This window comes from Penicillium expansum (genome assembly GCF_000769745.1).
Source record: "Penicillium expansum strain MD-8 chromosome Unknown contig296, whole genome shotgun sequence".
Classification (NCBI taxonomy): Eukaryota; Fungi; Ascomycota; class Eurotiomycetes; order Eurotiales; family Aspergillaceae; genus Penicillium; species Penicillium expansum.
In genome coordinates this window covers 24,722-38,154 of record NW_015971226.1, presented here as the reverse complement: position 1 = coordinate 38,154, position 13,433 = coordinate 24,722, and the positions used below count along the sequence as shown (strand labels likewise).

The 13,433-nt window shown below is 49.8% G+C and overlaps 6 protein-coding genes across 6 annotated transcripts; 3 read left to right on the top strand and 3 right to left on the bottom strand.

Annotated features, from left to right (window-relative positions):
* Positions 1 to 589: 589 nt before the first annotated feature.
* PEX2_088830 (uncharacterized protein) lies at positions 590 to 1,531 on the bottom strand (the record flags this gene model as incomplete). The annotated part of the gene is made up of 1 exon (XM_016746153.1): positions 590 to 1,531. One exon carries the CDS (start codon positions 1,529 to 1,531, stop codon positions 590 to 592), a length of 942 nt encoding a protein of 313 aa, XP_016601491.1.
* Positions 1,532 to 2,716: 1,185 nt separating this feature from the next.
* PEX2_088820 (putative Ras family GTPase (Rab4b)) lies at positions 2,717 to 3,930 on the top strand (the record flags this gene model as incomplete). The annotated part of the gene is made up of 4 exons (XM_016746152.1): positions 2,717 to 2,773; positions 2,827 to 2,891; positions 2,965 to 2,999; positions 3,080 to 3,930. The coding sequence occupies 4 exons, from the start codon at positions 2,717 to 2,719 to the stop codon at positions 3,928 to 3,930; spliced, it is 1,008 nt and encodes a 335-aa protein (XP_016601490.1).
* A 261-nt stretch (positions 3,931 to 4,191) lies between these two features.
* Positions 4,192 to 5,362, bottom strand: PEX2_088810 (NAD(P)-dependent alcohol dehydrogenase; the record flags this gene model as incomplete). Its single annotated transcript, XM_016746151.1, has 3 exons — positions 4,192 to 5,118; positions 5,174 to 5,296; positions 5,348 to 5,362. 3 exons carry the CDS (start codon positions 5,360 to 5,362, stop codon positions 4,192 to 4,194), a joined length of 1,065 nt encoding a protein of 354 aa, XP_016601489.1.
* Positions 5,363 to 6,069: 707 nt separating this feature from the next.
* PEX2_088800 (FAD-binding oxidoreductase) lies at positions 6,070 to 8,084 on the top strand (the record flags this gene model as incomplete). The annotated part of the gene is made up of 4 exons (XM_016746150.1): positions 6,070 to 6,301; positions 6,378 to 7,652; positions 7,716 to 7,891; positions 7,992 to 8,084. 4 exons carry the CDS (start codon positions 6,070 to 6,072, stop codon positions 8,082 to 8,084), a joined length of 1,776 nt encoding a protein of 591 aa, XP_016601488.1.
* Positions 8,085 to 8,160: 76 nt separating this feature from the next.
* Positions 8,161 to 10,961, bottom strand: PEX2_088790 (Het-C domain-containing protein; the record flags this gene model as incomplete). The annotated part of the gene is made up of 4 exons (XM_016746149.1): positions 8,161 to 8,410; positions 8,469 to 10,344; positions 10,401 to 10,573; positions 10,630 to 10,961. The coding sequence occupies 4 exons, from the start codon at positions 10,959 to 10,961 to the stop codon at positions 8,161 to 8,163; spliced, it is 2,631 nt and encodes an 876-aa protein (XP_016601487.1).
* Positions 10,962 to 11,973: 1,012 nt separating this feature from the next.
* On the top strand, positions 11,974 to 13,284 carry PEX2_088780 (uncharacterized protein; the record flags this gene model as incomplete). The annotated part of the gene is made up of 1 exon (XM_016746148.1): positions 11,974 to 13,284. The coding sequence occupies one exon, from the start codon at positions 11,974 to 11,976 to the stop codon at positions 13,282 to 13,284; it is 1,311 nt and encodes a 436-aa protein (XP_016601486.1).
* Positions 13,285 to 13,433: the final 149 nt, after the last annotated feature.

Sequence of the window (13,433 nt, the reverse complement as noted above, 5' to 3'; positions counted from 1 at the left end):
AGAGTGAATGCAGCTGATAAAAGAGTGTAATAGCTGTGAGAACAAAAGAGTGACACTGTTTAGAACAGGAGAGGTTGCAAGTGGGAGAGGGAAAAGGGAGGTTTCAAGGCGCTTGTATCGTTTGGGTACAGGGACGGGACAGGTATCAAGGCACTAAGGCATTCAGGCATTCAGGCCTCAAGGCTTCTCAAACGTTTCTCGCTATAGATCAGATCACCAAAGCCTCCCCCTTCTTCATACAAAGACGAATATAGGAAGCATCCTAATATAGCCTAACCAATTTAACCAATTTAACCAATTTAATCGACCCAAGACTACATTTTATGCTCTACTCATTATTACAAACTAAAGTTTCGAGTCCAATTCAATATCGCCTTAGCATTATCAGAAGCAAAGCGCTCATGGATATAAACAATACTGTTGTACAGGCCAAGGGCCAGCTCCCAAACCGGGGTATCAAAGTCACAAGCAAACATCCATCCCAATCATGTTTTATCATAGCATTAAGGCTCATCGTCAACACAAGCCAGGTAGAGCCATCATAACCCAGCAGTCAAAAAGCAAAAAGCAATTTCATAGTTGTCGGCATTTAGAATCCCCAGACGGCGGCCACTACCACGGCAACAGTCACCCAGTACCCGCTAGCATGCAGAACCATCGCGATTGGCCCGGATGCCGAGGAAGTACTAGTCGAGCTTCCATCCGCGGCAGTGGTACCGTTGGCCAAGGTGCCATTGATGTAGATGGTCTGAGTTCCGTTCACATCGACCACGCGCACAAGACTGGAGTTCTTAGGCACGGTGCCGTTGAAGAGGGACTCGTAGTAGGTGCGATTATTGTTGTTGTCGCAGCCACACTCCGAGTACTCCTGGCACACACAGACTATGGGGAGCGACTCATTCTTGTGGTCATTGTCATTGTAGTAGTTGTAGTGGTTACTGTAGGGGTAGGCGTAGGCGCTGTACAGCCAAAGACCCGGGAAGAATCCCAGTGCAGCTCCACCGAGCACGTAGGGGGCGATGCCTCCAGTGGACCGAGAGCCAGACCTATAAGGAGTGCGCGCGCCGCCGGCATAATAGTTGCCTCCGCCGTAGGTTGCTCGAGTTCCAGAGCCACCACTAGTTGTGCCGCCGACATTGCTGCTTGACCCACTGCGACTGCTTCCACTGCTGCCACTGCTTCCACTGCTGCTACTGCTTCCAGTGCTTCCACTTGAGCCTGAGGAACCAGATGAACCTGAGGAACCGGAGGAACCGGAGGAACCGGATGAACCTGAGGAACCAGTGCGACCTCCACTGCTTCCTCCGCTGCTGGATGAACTGCCGGATGAACCGCTACTGCCACCTCGGCCTCCTCCACCACCGCCACGCCGTTTCTCGAGCGTTACAATATCTGAGGTGTCCTGGGTATAATCCAGATCCAGTAGGTCCACATCTCGTTCAATGAGATCGGTTGGCTCGGTTTGAGGGATGGTCAGGGACGCGACCTTGGTAGAGAGTAGAAGGAGCGTTGTCGCCCAAGTGAACTTCATGGTGAGTATGAGTATTGAATAATGGAATAGAGGAATAGAATAGAAGGTCTTCAAGGGTGAAGTCAAAGGGGAGGCCAGTAAAAAAAGCTAAGGGAAGGGAAGTAGGGAAGTAACGGTATGACGAAATTCTGATGGACTCCGGTTCCTTAAGAGATTTCGGGGCCTTTGAGATTTTTTAAGAGATCATAAGAGTCAGAGTCCTTATAAGAATCCTAGATTTAAGCAATTCCAAGGATTAAGAGGACAATAAAAAAAATTCATCAAAGCCAAAATACTCAGCCTCGGACCCTTGCCCCCTTTAGTGGCCTAAGAGCGGATACGAGAGCGGAGGTTACTCTTTCTGCGAACGGAGTACGGATTCTATACGGAGGATAGACGGAGTATGTACGGAATATAGAAGCACTGCCACGATGTCATTTTCTATTTGATTTCTAGAAACTTGCTGAAGAAAGTGATGATATAATAGTGCATACTCCAACCTCTTATGGAGAGATATATACATATGTACGGAGTACTCCGTACATATGTACCTAGTCAGAAACTTGTAGATCTTTAACCCCTGTTTCTCCACATGCAAATGTACGTAGAGCATAATTATATGACATAAAACTTATTTCTTCAAGTCTTCCAGTTCGTATATTACAACATATACCTGCTTAGCCTCATTCTGCGCCCACTATACTCCGTATACTCCGTATATTACTCCAAATTACTCCAAAAACCAATCTCAATCTACATACGCCCGTTATCCACTGAACTAATTAAAATGACCCTTGCCCCAAAGTCGGTGAGAGAAACTCTCTATCCTTTGTTATAGAAGAGACAGTCTGATCCTATAGATTAAGATGAGTGCGCCTTGTTTAAGTCAAAGAGTGCTCTAATAATTGGGTAACTGGGCACTTCTTTCTATAAAAAGATGACTAGAGCTTTATATTTCAACTGTACGGAGTATTTCAAATGCAATAGCCATACAATCAAATGATAAACCTATTTCCAATAGAACTATTTCACTAGTTGATACTTAATATAACTAGTTAATAACTAGTTAATAGATGATAGTAGTAAAGTGATAGTGGGAGATCACCCGGTCGGGCACCCAACAGCTTTCCCCCCCCCCAAGTCCAAGCTATCTTTCTCTCTCATATTCTCCCAACCCCCCAATCACTTATTTCCCTACGGTCTCTCATGGCACGTCAAAGAGGTCTTTCAAATGCCTCTTCCACTTCCTCGCTCCCAGACCAGGTACGTGAATATCCTACCCCTAACCCCCCGGGAGACCGCTAATGCAATACTAGGAACTGGGGAGCATGTACGATTACCTTGCCAAAGTCATCCTCCTAGGCCCAAGCGGTGCTGGAAAGTAAGTACCAACTATATCAATACGGTACATACAAGCTTAGGTCATCTGCTGACATCGGATCCTTGAATTACAGATCTTGTGTACTACACCGCTTCGTGAAAGATGAATGTACAACCCACCCGTGGACCCTCGCTCTACCTCTCTCTCTCTCTCTCTCTCTCTCTTGCGCTGACATATCTTTCCTCCAGGGCGAGTACTCTCCTCTCAGACCATCGGCGTAGAGTTTGCCTCGCGCATCGTGAAACTCGGCACGGGGTCGCGCCGGAGACGCATCAAACTCCAACTTTGGGATACAGCAGGCACAGAACGCTTTCGATCCGTCTCAAGATCATACTATCGCGGCGCAGCAGGTGCAATTCTTATCTACGATGTCGCTTCCTATGCTTCCTTCACCTCCCTCCCGACCTTCCTCATGGACGCCCGCGCTCTCGCTTCCCCGAACTTATCTGTCATCCTGGCCGGGAATAAAGCCGACCTGACCTCCGATGCCCAGTCCGATTTCGAAGATAACTCCCGCCCGCCTCCGACTCCGTCTAGTACTTCCAGCAGACAGTCATCTATCCCCTGGGATATAAATGGGTCGATTCGCTCGACCAGCCTGATGGGGACGGGGACCAGGTTGACTGCTACTCGTGCCTCGGAAGGCAGAGAGGTTAGCTCCGAGGAGACATCCCACTGGGCTGCTAAGTCAAATATACCCGTCGCTGTGGAGATCTCAGCTCTGACGGGGGATGGCGTGGAGGAAGTCTTTAATCGGCTGGCGCGTATTATCCTGACCAAGATCGAGCTCGGTGAGATCGACCCCGATGACCCACAGAGTGGCATCCAGTACGGGGATGGAGGTCTATATGGTGGCAGCGACGCTTCGAGCATCAGAAGTCGGGCGACGTTAGATGATAATTCCGTGCCCCTCCAGCGCAGAACTCCCCGACGAAAAGGCAAAGCTCCTGGCACACCCAACTGGAAGAGCGGGATGAGGGAATGGGAAGATGTTTTCCGCTTGGGCTCTGGAAGTCGCCCAAATCAAGGGTGTTGTTAGTATAATTGTGCTATCACCCTAGATACATTGGTTTCTTTTTCTGTTTTGATTTGGTCCTTCGTTTTACTACACTGCACGATACCCCTTCGTTGACCTTCATCATTTCTATATATTACTTTATTTACCCAACAGCTCAGACCTCCAAGAGGAGAGTAATTGCATATTAACTTTTGATTCATCTCTCGTTCAAAACTTGCTTAACAAATTATATCAAAAAAAGACGCCCCGTTGAACCCCAATGTTTCGTTTCTATAACGGAATTTACACATCAATACCGGCAATCAAGGTCTTAATGCCCTTGCCAGCCTTGACTTCAATAAAGGCCTGCTCAGCTTGGTCGAACTTGACCGTGCCGGTGATCAGCTTCTTAACATCGACCTTGCCGGAGGAAACCAGCCCAACGGCAAGCTTGTAGTCTCCGCTCCCATACCGGAAGCTACCCTTGATGGTCAGCTCCTTGGAGCAAGCCGCCATGATGGGGAACTGGATCTCGCTGCGGCCCATACCACCCTGCACGTATGTGCCTCCGTTGCGCAGAACATGGATGCCCGTGTGCACGGAAGGCTCAGCGCCCGAAGCATCAATCGCCACATCGGCGCCCGCGCCGAGCCCATTCTCTTCTCTCAGGCGCTCGGCGTTCTCAGTGGCTGCAACCTTGCCGGGCATAAAGGTCGATGTTGTGGCGTAGTCCTTGGCAAAGTCAAGACGCTGCTGCTGGATATCTACGGCGATGACCTTGGAGGCGCCAAACGCGGTCGCCACGGCGCAGCATAGCAAGCCCACGGGGCCGGCACCGAATACCACCACCGACTGACCCGGGCTGACGCCGGCTTGGCGTACAATGTGCACTGCAACACCGAGAGGCTCCATAAGCGCACCCTCCTGTAGGGAGATATGTTCGGGAAGCTTGTAGCAGAAGTCCTCGGGGAGAACATAGTACTTGGCGAGGGTGCCATCATAGGGCGGGGTCGCGGCGAAACGCATGTCCTCACACAGGTTGTATTTTCCGGCCTTGCAGGGCTCGCATCGGCGGCAGGAGGTTCCAGGCTCCATGGCGACCCGGTCACCCACCTTTAGGGTCTTGACAGCTGATCCGACTTGGCTGATGATACCTGCCGACTCGTGTCCGAGGACCATGGGGTCTTTTACAACGAATGAACCAATCGAGCCGTGTTCCCAGTAGTGCACCTGTTACGGGGATCGTTTAGTCTTGGGCATACTGTTTCCAGAGCATAGTACATACATCACTGCCGCAGATACCGGTGTACTTAACGTTGATGATAACATCGTGGGGGTTCTTCAGCTCGGGAACCGGGCGGTCTTCAAACTTGACCTTATGGATGCCCTGAAGGACGAATGAAAGGTTCTATGTGACTGTTAAACCTATGTCGTTTTCGGTGTTTGAGTTAGGTCCTACCTGAGCTGCGGCCATTGTGTATGTAGAGTAACGGTGGGAATTCCGGGGAAATCGGCAACAATGCGGGGGTTCAATAGAGAGGGGAATATGAGAAAGACAGAGATTCTACCGGGGCAATACTAGTAGAATATATAGAGAGAAAGTAGGAGAAAAGGGATATGAACCGGGAGAATGCAGTCGAATTGAATTGAACCGAACAACGCAGAGCTCCCCGCAGGTCCAGACAAGTTCCACTTCGATGTGGATCGGCCACTGTTTTTTTTTTTCTCTTTTTTAGCCGCGATGATATTAACCGGTGGACTGTCGGGATTATCTTTCCTCTGTGAATTCACAAGAGGCAATAACTTTGGAATATATAGGCCATGTGACCCACCACTTTTTGGTCAAGTGACGTATAATTCAGATAGGAGATATATACTCCGTACGGAGCATATATATAATATATAGTATATATAGTGCTTGGATATAAGAAATGGGATGATATATATAACATAATAAACCCATATAAACCCATATAAACCAATATAAACCAATATAAGATACTATTATCCACGATTATATACTGAATACCTCTATGTATACTCCCCACTGAAAAAAAGTATCGGCCCGGATGCCAAGACCCCCCGGAACTCGGTCCGTCCTCCTCTCGCTCTTCTCTGAAAGCTACAGCTCTCTGGCAGCTTTCGAAAGCTTTGAGAGCTTCACCTCTTCTACACATCGCAATGGTCTTTAATGCCCTCGCCTTAGGGGTGCGCAGTCTTCGGACTCGACCATCACCCCGCCTCCTGCGCCATTTCGCATCCTCGGCTAAGCAAGCCAAGGAAAACCAATCATTCAAGAGTCAACTATACGAAAGCACCCAGCAGCGTCTGAAGCGCGAGCGTGCCGAACAAGAGAAATTTGCTCAATATCAGACCCAGTCCCCCGCAGGTCGCTCTGCCGCCCTGGTCTTCGGTATGCGATGCCGAGATAATCTTGCATTTTCCTCTGGATAGGTCGTTGGCTAACTAAATCTGCAATCGCGCTGTAGCTTTGGTTTTCTTCTCAACTGGTGCTTACTACCTCGGATCCATCAAGCCCGCAGCTCTGCCCTCTTCATCCACGACTCCCCTCTCTGAGATCGAGGCTCCCAAACACAACGTCTCTCCCTCCAATCTCCAAGCCGCGTGGGCTGATTTCGTCGAGATCTTGGGCAAGGAAAATGTCTCGACTGCAAGTGGCGACTTGGAATCGCATGCCGGATCCGATTGGTCATCCTACTCCCAGAAAGAGGACGAGAAGCCCTTCTTGATCCTCTACCCGTCAAGTACCGAGGAGGTCTCGCGCATCATGAAGGTCTGCCACCAGCGCGTTATCCCCGTTACCCCGTACTCCGGCGGCACGAGTTTGGAGGGCCATTTTGCTTCTACGAGAGGCGGCGTGTGCGTGGATTTCCGTCGTATGGACCGTATATTGGAGCTCCACAAGCGTGACTTGGATGTTGTTGTTCAGCCTGCTGTTGGATGGGAGGAGTTGAACGAGGAGATCGCCAAGGATGGCCTTTTCTTCCCACCAGACCCTGGTCCTGGTGCGATGATTGGTGGGATGGTCGGAACAGGATGCTCGGGAACTAATGCCTACCGGTACGGGACAATGCGTGAGTGGGTGCTGTCACTCACTGTGGTCCTCGCTGATGGTACTATTATCAAGACCCGGCAGCGGCCGAGGAAGTCTAGTGCCGGTTATGACTTAACTAAGCTCTTTATTGGTAGCGAAGGCACTCTTGGTCTGGTAACGGAAGCGACCTTGAAGCTGACGGTCAAGCCCCAGAGTGAGAATGTCGCTGTCGCAAGTTTTGGCACCATTCAGAATGCTGCTGAGTGTGTGACCCATGTGGTGGAGGCTGGTATCCCTGTCGCTGGCGTTGAGATTCTGGATGATATCCAGATGAAGTGTATCAATGCCAGTAAGACTACCAGCCGTCAGTGGAAGGAGTCTCCTACCCTGTTCTTCAAGTTCACTGGTACCCCAAATGCGGTTAAGGAACAGATTGGTATGGTGCAGAAGATTGTGTCTCGAACTTCGGGCAATACCTTCGAGTTTGCCCGTGGCAAAGCTGAAATGGCAGAACTCTGGAGTGCTCGCAAACAGGCATTGTGGAGTGTCATGGCGATGAAAAAGAACCCGGACGATCACGTCTGGACGACCGATGTCGCAGTCCCGATGAGCAAGTTGCCCGATATTATGGAGGCAACCAAGGAAGATATGACCAAAAACGGCTTGTTAGCCGGAATCTGTGGCCATGTTGGAGATGGCAACTTCCATGGTAAGCTATTCCCTTGATTTCGACATACCCCAAATCCACTCAACATGTATTAACAGCCGACAGCGATCATCCTCTTCAGCGACAGTGAGAAGAAAATAGCCGAGGGAGTCGTGCACCGCATGGTGAAACGCGCTGTGGAGATGGAGGGCACTGTCACCGGAGAGCACGGTGTCGGTCTCGTCAAGCGAGACTATCTCGAGCACGAGTTGGGTGAAACTACAGTTGACACAATGCGCCGGGTAAGTCTTGACGTAGATTCTCATTCAACCTCCAAATCCAACTATACCCTTTTATACGCCCATGGAGCACATAACTAATCCTCATATCTACATTTTATAGCTGAAATTGGCTCTTGATCCACTCCGCCTGCTCAACTGCGACAAGGTTGTTCGCACCGAACAACCGGCTCCCGGAGAGGTTAAGGAATGGTAGATGCCTGTGTCGTCATCCATTTTGATAGGATCTGTCACTAACCTCACCACTATATTCGGGGCACTGCTGAGACTACCTAATCCGAATCCGAACCAGACCGTTCATGGTGATGATGGTGGTGTCGGTGGTGTCGGTGAGAACGTTCCTCATCGCTGCCCCCACTACGAGAGCCCGAATGATACCTGGGGCGCTCCTCACTCTCATATTGTCGCTCGGCGCGGTATCCATCACCACCCTCTCGCTGCCCATATCCCTCCTGGGGCCTATAGCCAGAATTCTCAAATTCATTGTAGCCAGGCTGCGGTCTACCATATCCAGAGGACTCCCTGTATGTTGCGGTCAATATAAGATGCTACCCAATAACAGATAATTAAGTTAACTTACTGTCCATATTCCTCACGGTGAGGTGGGCCTCCGTATCCATAGTGTGTCTCTGTACGCTGATATTCAGATTGGCCACTTTGGTAGGTCTCCTGTGTCTGCTCCTGGTAGTAACCCCGGCTTTCCGACTGGTATTGGTGGTGCTCCTCGCGGCGGAAGTTCTCCGCTGGAGGTGCGTAGCCAGAGTACTCATCACGGCGCGGAGGTGGTTGTTGATAGACAGTTTCACTTTGATATTCGTATCCGTCGGGACGAGGACGGTATTCTTCGTGATGAACCAGGGGCTGACCGTATCCTCCGTAGCTTGGTTCAATTGGTTGTCCATATCCACTCTGGTGAGGGGGCTGCATTTGACTGAACGAATCCCCGCCATATTGCTCGTGGCTCTCATGTTGGGGTCGACTCTGGTAAGAATTCCCACTGTCATAGTTCTGAGGCTCTGGGCTCTCTCGACCAGGCTTTGACCCGCTGTTATTGAGAAGCAAAGAGCCCATACCTCCTACGAGTCCACCGAGTATACCGCCAAATGCACCTCCTCCCACAGCCTCGGCGGCAAGGTTCTCAATACCGGAACCACTGGAGCCACCTGACCCTTGGCCTTCACCAGAGCTGCCGTGGGACTTAGGAAGAGCGAGCGGCTTGCCACATCCATGTCCGCAATCTTGCACGCCGTCTTTATGGTTCCTGCCTTCAAGGACACCATCGCGGCTCAGCTGCTCGCGGAGGATATCACGCTCCTCGTCATTCTTTTCGCTCCACCACTTCTCGACCGTGGAGAACATGATTTGATGCATATCAGCAGCTCCATCATGCCCAGACTCACGAAGAGCAGGGTGATGGAAAACACCAGAAATAATTCTGTCAAGAGTTCGGTCGATATCGGCATCCTCATCGTCCCAGCATGACATGAGCTGAGGAACCGTCCATTTGACAACAGCTGATGCAATACGACCAGCGGGCTCATTCAGAATGTTTGAGAAGTGGTCTTTTGAGAGCATTGAGTGAGTCGGGTTTGAGCAGTCATCATCGTTGAACACGACGTGCTGTTGCTCCCGACTGCTCTGGATCACTTCGGATGAACCGGTTTCAAGCTCGGACTTGACCTGCTTGATAATGGGAAGAACATAAGGAGCTAAAATAGAGAAGACGAAAAGGGTGATTTGATCCTGGATTTGCTCAATCAGGTCAGGCAAGATTGGGATCTTTTCGATGGCCGCATTGATTTGTTTCAACAGGTTGTCGTGCCACTCGAGGACTGGGTAGATCTGCTTCTGAACATTATTCAGGTAGAGAGTCCACTCTTCAGGTTCACGAGGATTGACGTTCTCGCCGTCATGTTTGGCTTCATCTGCCTTTGACTTGAAGTCATCCATCTGGCCGGTTTGGTCATTGCTGTCACCAAGTAGACCATCGGGAATCTTGCTCAATAGAGTCTGTAAGAAACTCTCAGAGGAATCCTGGTTCTCCGATTGGGCGACAACATTTTCCAAGGACTCAATTTCAGACTGCATTGTTTTATCAGTCAACTCTCCCAGTACAGAATGGAAGAAATCCACTCCGCCAAAGGTACCAGTCACGATTGGATAGACCTCGTCATCGACACCGTTGACCTGCAGTTTGGTGTCGCGTCCGACGTGAGGGAAGACCTCTGCCTCTCCTAGTTCAATCAGACTGAGCTCAGTGTAGTTGGAGTGGGCAGCGTAATCTTCCAGGCAGTGCAATCCAGTGCCCAACAGTCGTAGAGCTTCATATAGGTCGTCCTTGTTCCTGGATTGGCCATAACGACGGCCCATCTGAATTGATCGACCGAGCACACGGCGAATCAACGCCGCCGAGGTGTCGATACCAAGGTCCTCCGTTGCAATGTAGTGTTTCAAGCCTGTGATTCCGTTTGTGTTAGTCTAATATCGACCACTGGGTGATCGAACTTCATACCGGTGCGGGGGTCCACTGAAAGCTCTCGCTCTTCGTCGACGGGGCCACGCAGTCGACGATCGTAGTCACGCGCATCCTCGCCCGTGGCGTATCCCAGGGGGTTATCGATATGCTCCGTAGGTTGATAACATCCTAGGCGTTCCGTTGTAACCTCAAACTCTCTGGTTCCGTATCTTTCATGGGTGTCAGCGAAATGTCAATACTCTCGATATCCACTTTCACGACTCACCCAAAGCTCATGAAGCCTAGCACCCAGAGTAGGATACGGATGGCTTCGGCACTAACATATTTGACGGTGCCCACATCGACAGCTTGGCTGTAATCACGCAACCAGTTACCGAAGTAAACGCGCTTCACGTCCAACTTGCCAAATTTCTTACCACCGGCGACTCTGGCCATATAAAGAGTCAGAAGGGCATCCTCAATATCTCCATGGCGCCAGTTTTGACCTTCAAGGCGGGAAAGAGAGGCAATGTTACCAGCGCCAAATGCATAGGCCTGACCGGAGAAAGCGATCAGAATCAACAGGGACAACCCCAGGTTCTGAAAAGACAGACCCATGGTTGAGAATGGTACAATTTTGGGTATATTTTGTATGTGCAAGAAAGAAGAGAAGAGGAAAAGAAGGAAAGAAAAACAGACAAGAAAATAAGAGAAAGAAAGAAAAGAGATCAAAATAGTCAACCCCACCATGTACAACACAGAATGTCAAACACTCGGTGGGGGGAGATAGATCATGGGCCTTGGCTTGTAGGTCTTGGCATTTCCTTGGCACGGGTAAGTATATACACGTATAGATACGTACCCCGTATACGTACATGTACGTATACGTATTTGAATACATCAATGTATCATAAGGGAATATCGTGTAAATGGGGCTATGGACTAGGTGGATTACATTACGGAGTATAGGGGGATTAAATTAAAATAAGATGAGACTAGATGAACTATGGAGTACACAAACTAATCAAACTAAACGAACTAATCAAACTAGACAGACTAGACAGACTAGAAGAAATAGAAGGAATTGGAAGATCCAATAATAGGAGAAAGGGGATAAAATATGGAGTATAAGGGGCAATAAATCAGGAGAGGAGAGGGGAGAGAAATAGGAGAGAACAAGTCAAAGCCGCATGCGGTCTCGATCCCGTCTGTCTCCGGTTTCACCGCCGTCTCCTTTTTCCTGATGGAACTTACATATCTCTCGATTCTATTCTCTTTCTTCTATTGCTGAGTTACTTCTTTTCTATCTCTCTCTCTCTCTCTCTCTCTCTCTCTCTCCCCCTCTCTCTTCTACTCTTCCAATACTCTCTACTGCAAATGTCACATCCTTTATCTCTCCCGCCATAAGCGCTTATCTTAATCTTCCATTTCCCCGCTGATGTGCTGATGCGCTGATGCGCCCCTCTTGATTACTATTCCTTGGGATCTCTTACGATCTCCCCTTTCCTCGTTTCCCCACTCATCCTCGGTCTTGAATTCTGCCCATATTCTGGTTCTCATTCAGCTGGCGTTGACAATCATGCATCACACAGTTCGTTACTAAAAAGCTGTGACTTAAGAGGTTCCCACCATGGCACGCGCCGACGATTCATACTCCCGTGAGTCGACCTTTCCCGTCATGAAAAACCGACTAGCGGGGGAGTCTGGATCACTTCAGCGTCCTACAAAGGCGAGACCAGGCATTGAAACTGGGCGGGCTGCCTCCTATCACATCTTTCCGTCTCGAGATATCAACAACTCCCAAGATCAATTCTCCTTTTCCGATGTTGCCGACCACTCTTATTCTCCTGTCAACCTCAAAAAGCGCAGCTCCATGGCTTCAAGCATGGCCATGCATGATGCCACACCGGGCGAACAACCGTGGAACTCGGAACAGCAGTTGATGAATGCTTCCGACCACAACATATCCTCCGAAGCTCTCGACTCTCGCTCTCACAAAAGCAAATCTATGAAATCCAAGGTTCATATCAAGCCCATCCTACGGAAACTCTCCCGGGATGATGCACCGTCGACCTCAATCGATCTTTCCCGATCATCCACCGAACAAGAGGGGTTGGGCATTTACATGAACTTCGAGCGGGAGCACCCACGCAGCGAGTCCCTCGCAGGTGTGACTTACAAGAGAACACCTTCCGGTCTTCACAACCGATCCACTAGTGGAACATCTCAGTTCTCAAATGGCTCAGGCTCAACTGCGAGCAAGCCCGGATCACAGTACGTGCATCCCATGCGACAGACCCCTCGGGCGTACACTCCACCACTGGGCCAGTCCTACGAGGAGTCGAGCCATGATAGCGAAGAATTGGATGAAAGCCCCGACTCGGAACCTGCATCTATCCAAGAAACTCGTACCTCTTCAGGCCCAAGCCTACCCCGGCTGTCATTGCAGATCCAAGATGATTCTTTCACCCGTCTCCCTGGGATTTCACAAACCAATGTGACTAGTCGACCGTCCTTTGGGTACTCCCGGGAGACTGATGGTACTACATCTCCGATGTCTAGAACATCTCTCGACTTCGTTTTCCGATCCCGAACCCGAACTAGCACCGATCCCATTTCTCGTGCCGCTACAGTTCAGGCTGCCCGTCAGGCATTCGAGGAAAAAGAGGCCGCTAAAAACCGTCGACTTGAAAAACAGCAGATCAAAGCCGAAGAGAGGGGCTCCCGACGTCGCTTGAAACGACACACGTCGGAAGATCTTGAGTCTCCTGTGCAGTCCAGAGAGGAGATCTCTGAGAAGCCCCAAAGATCCATTGTGCATGGGAGCGAAAAACCGTCGGCTTCATGGAAATCCCAATCCAAAAGCACATGGGTTCTCTTCATGACCTGGCTTCGAACTCGAGTGTTCAAATTGCGACGAAAGATCAAGAAACTTCATTGATTCTGACATCTTTCGTCCTTTTTATTTCTTTTTTTTTTATTTCTTATGTTTTTTCCTTTGTTTCACCCCTTTGCTTTTTGTTCCAAGTTCATACTTCCAATGAGCGAGCGATTTGATTGTTCCCCTGGTGTTTGACCTAGGAGTTTTTT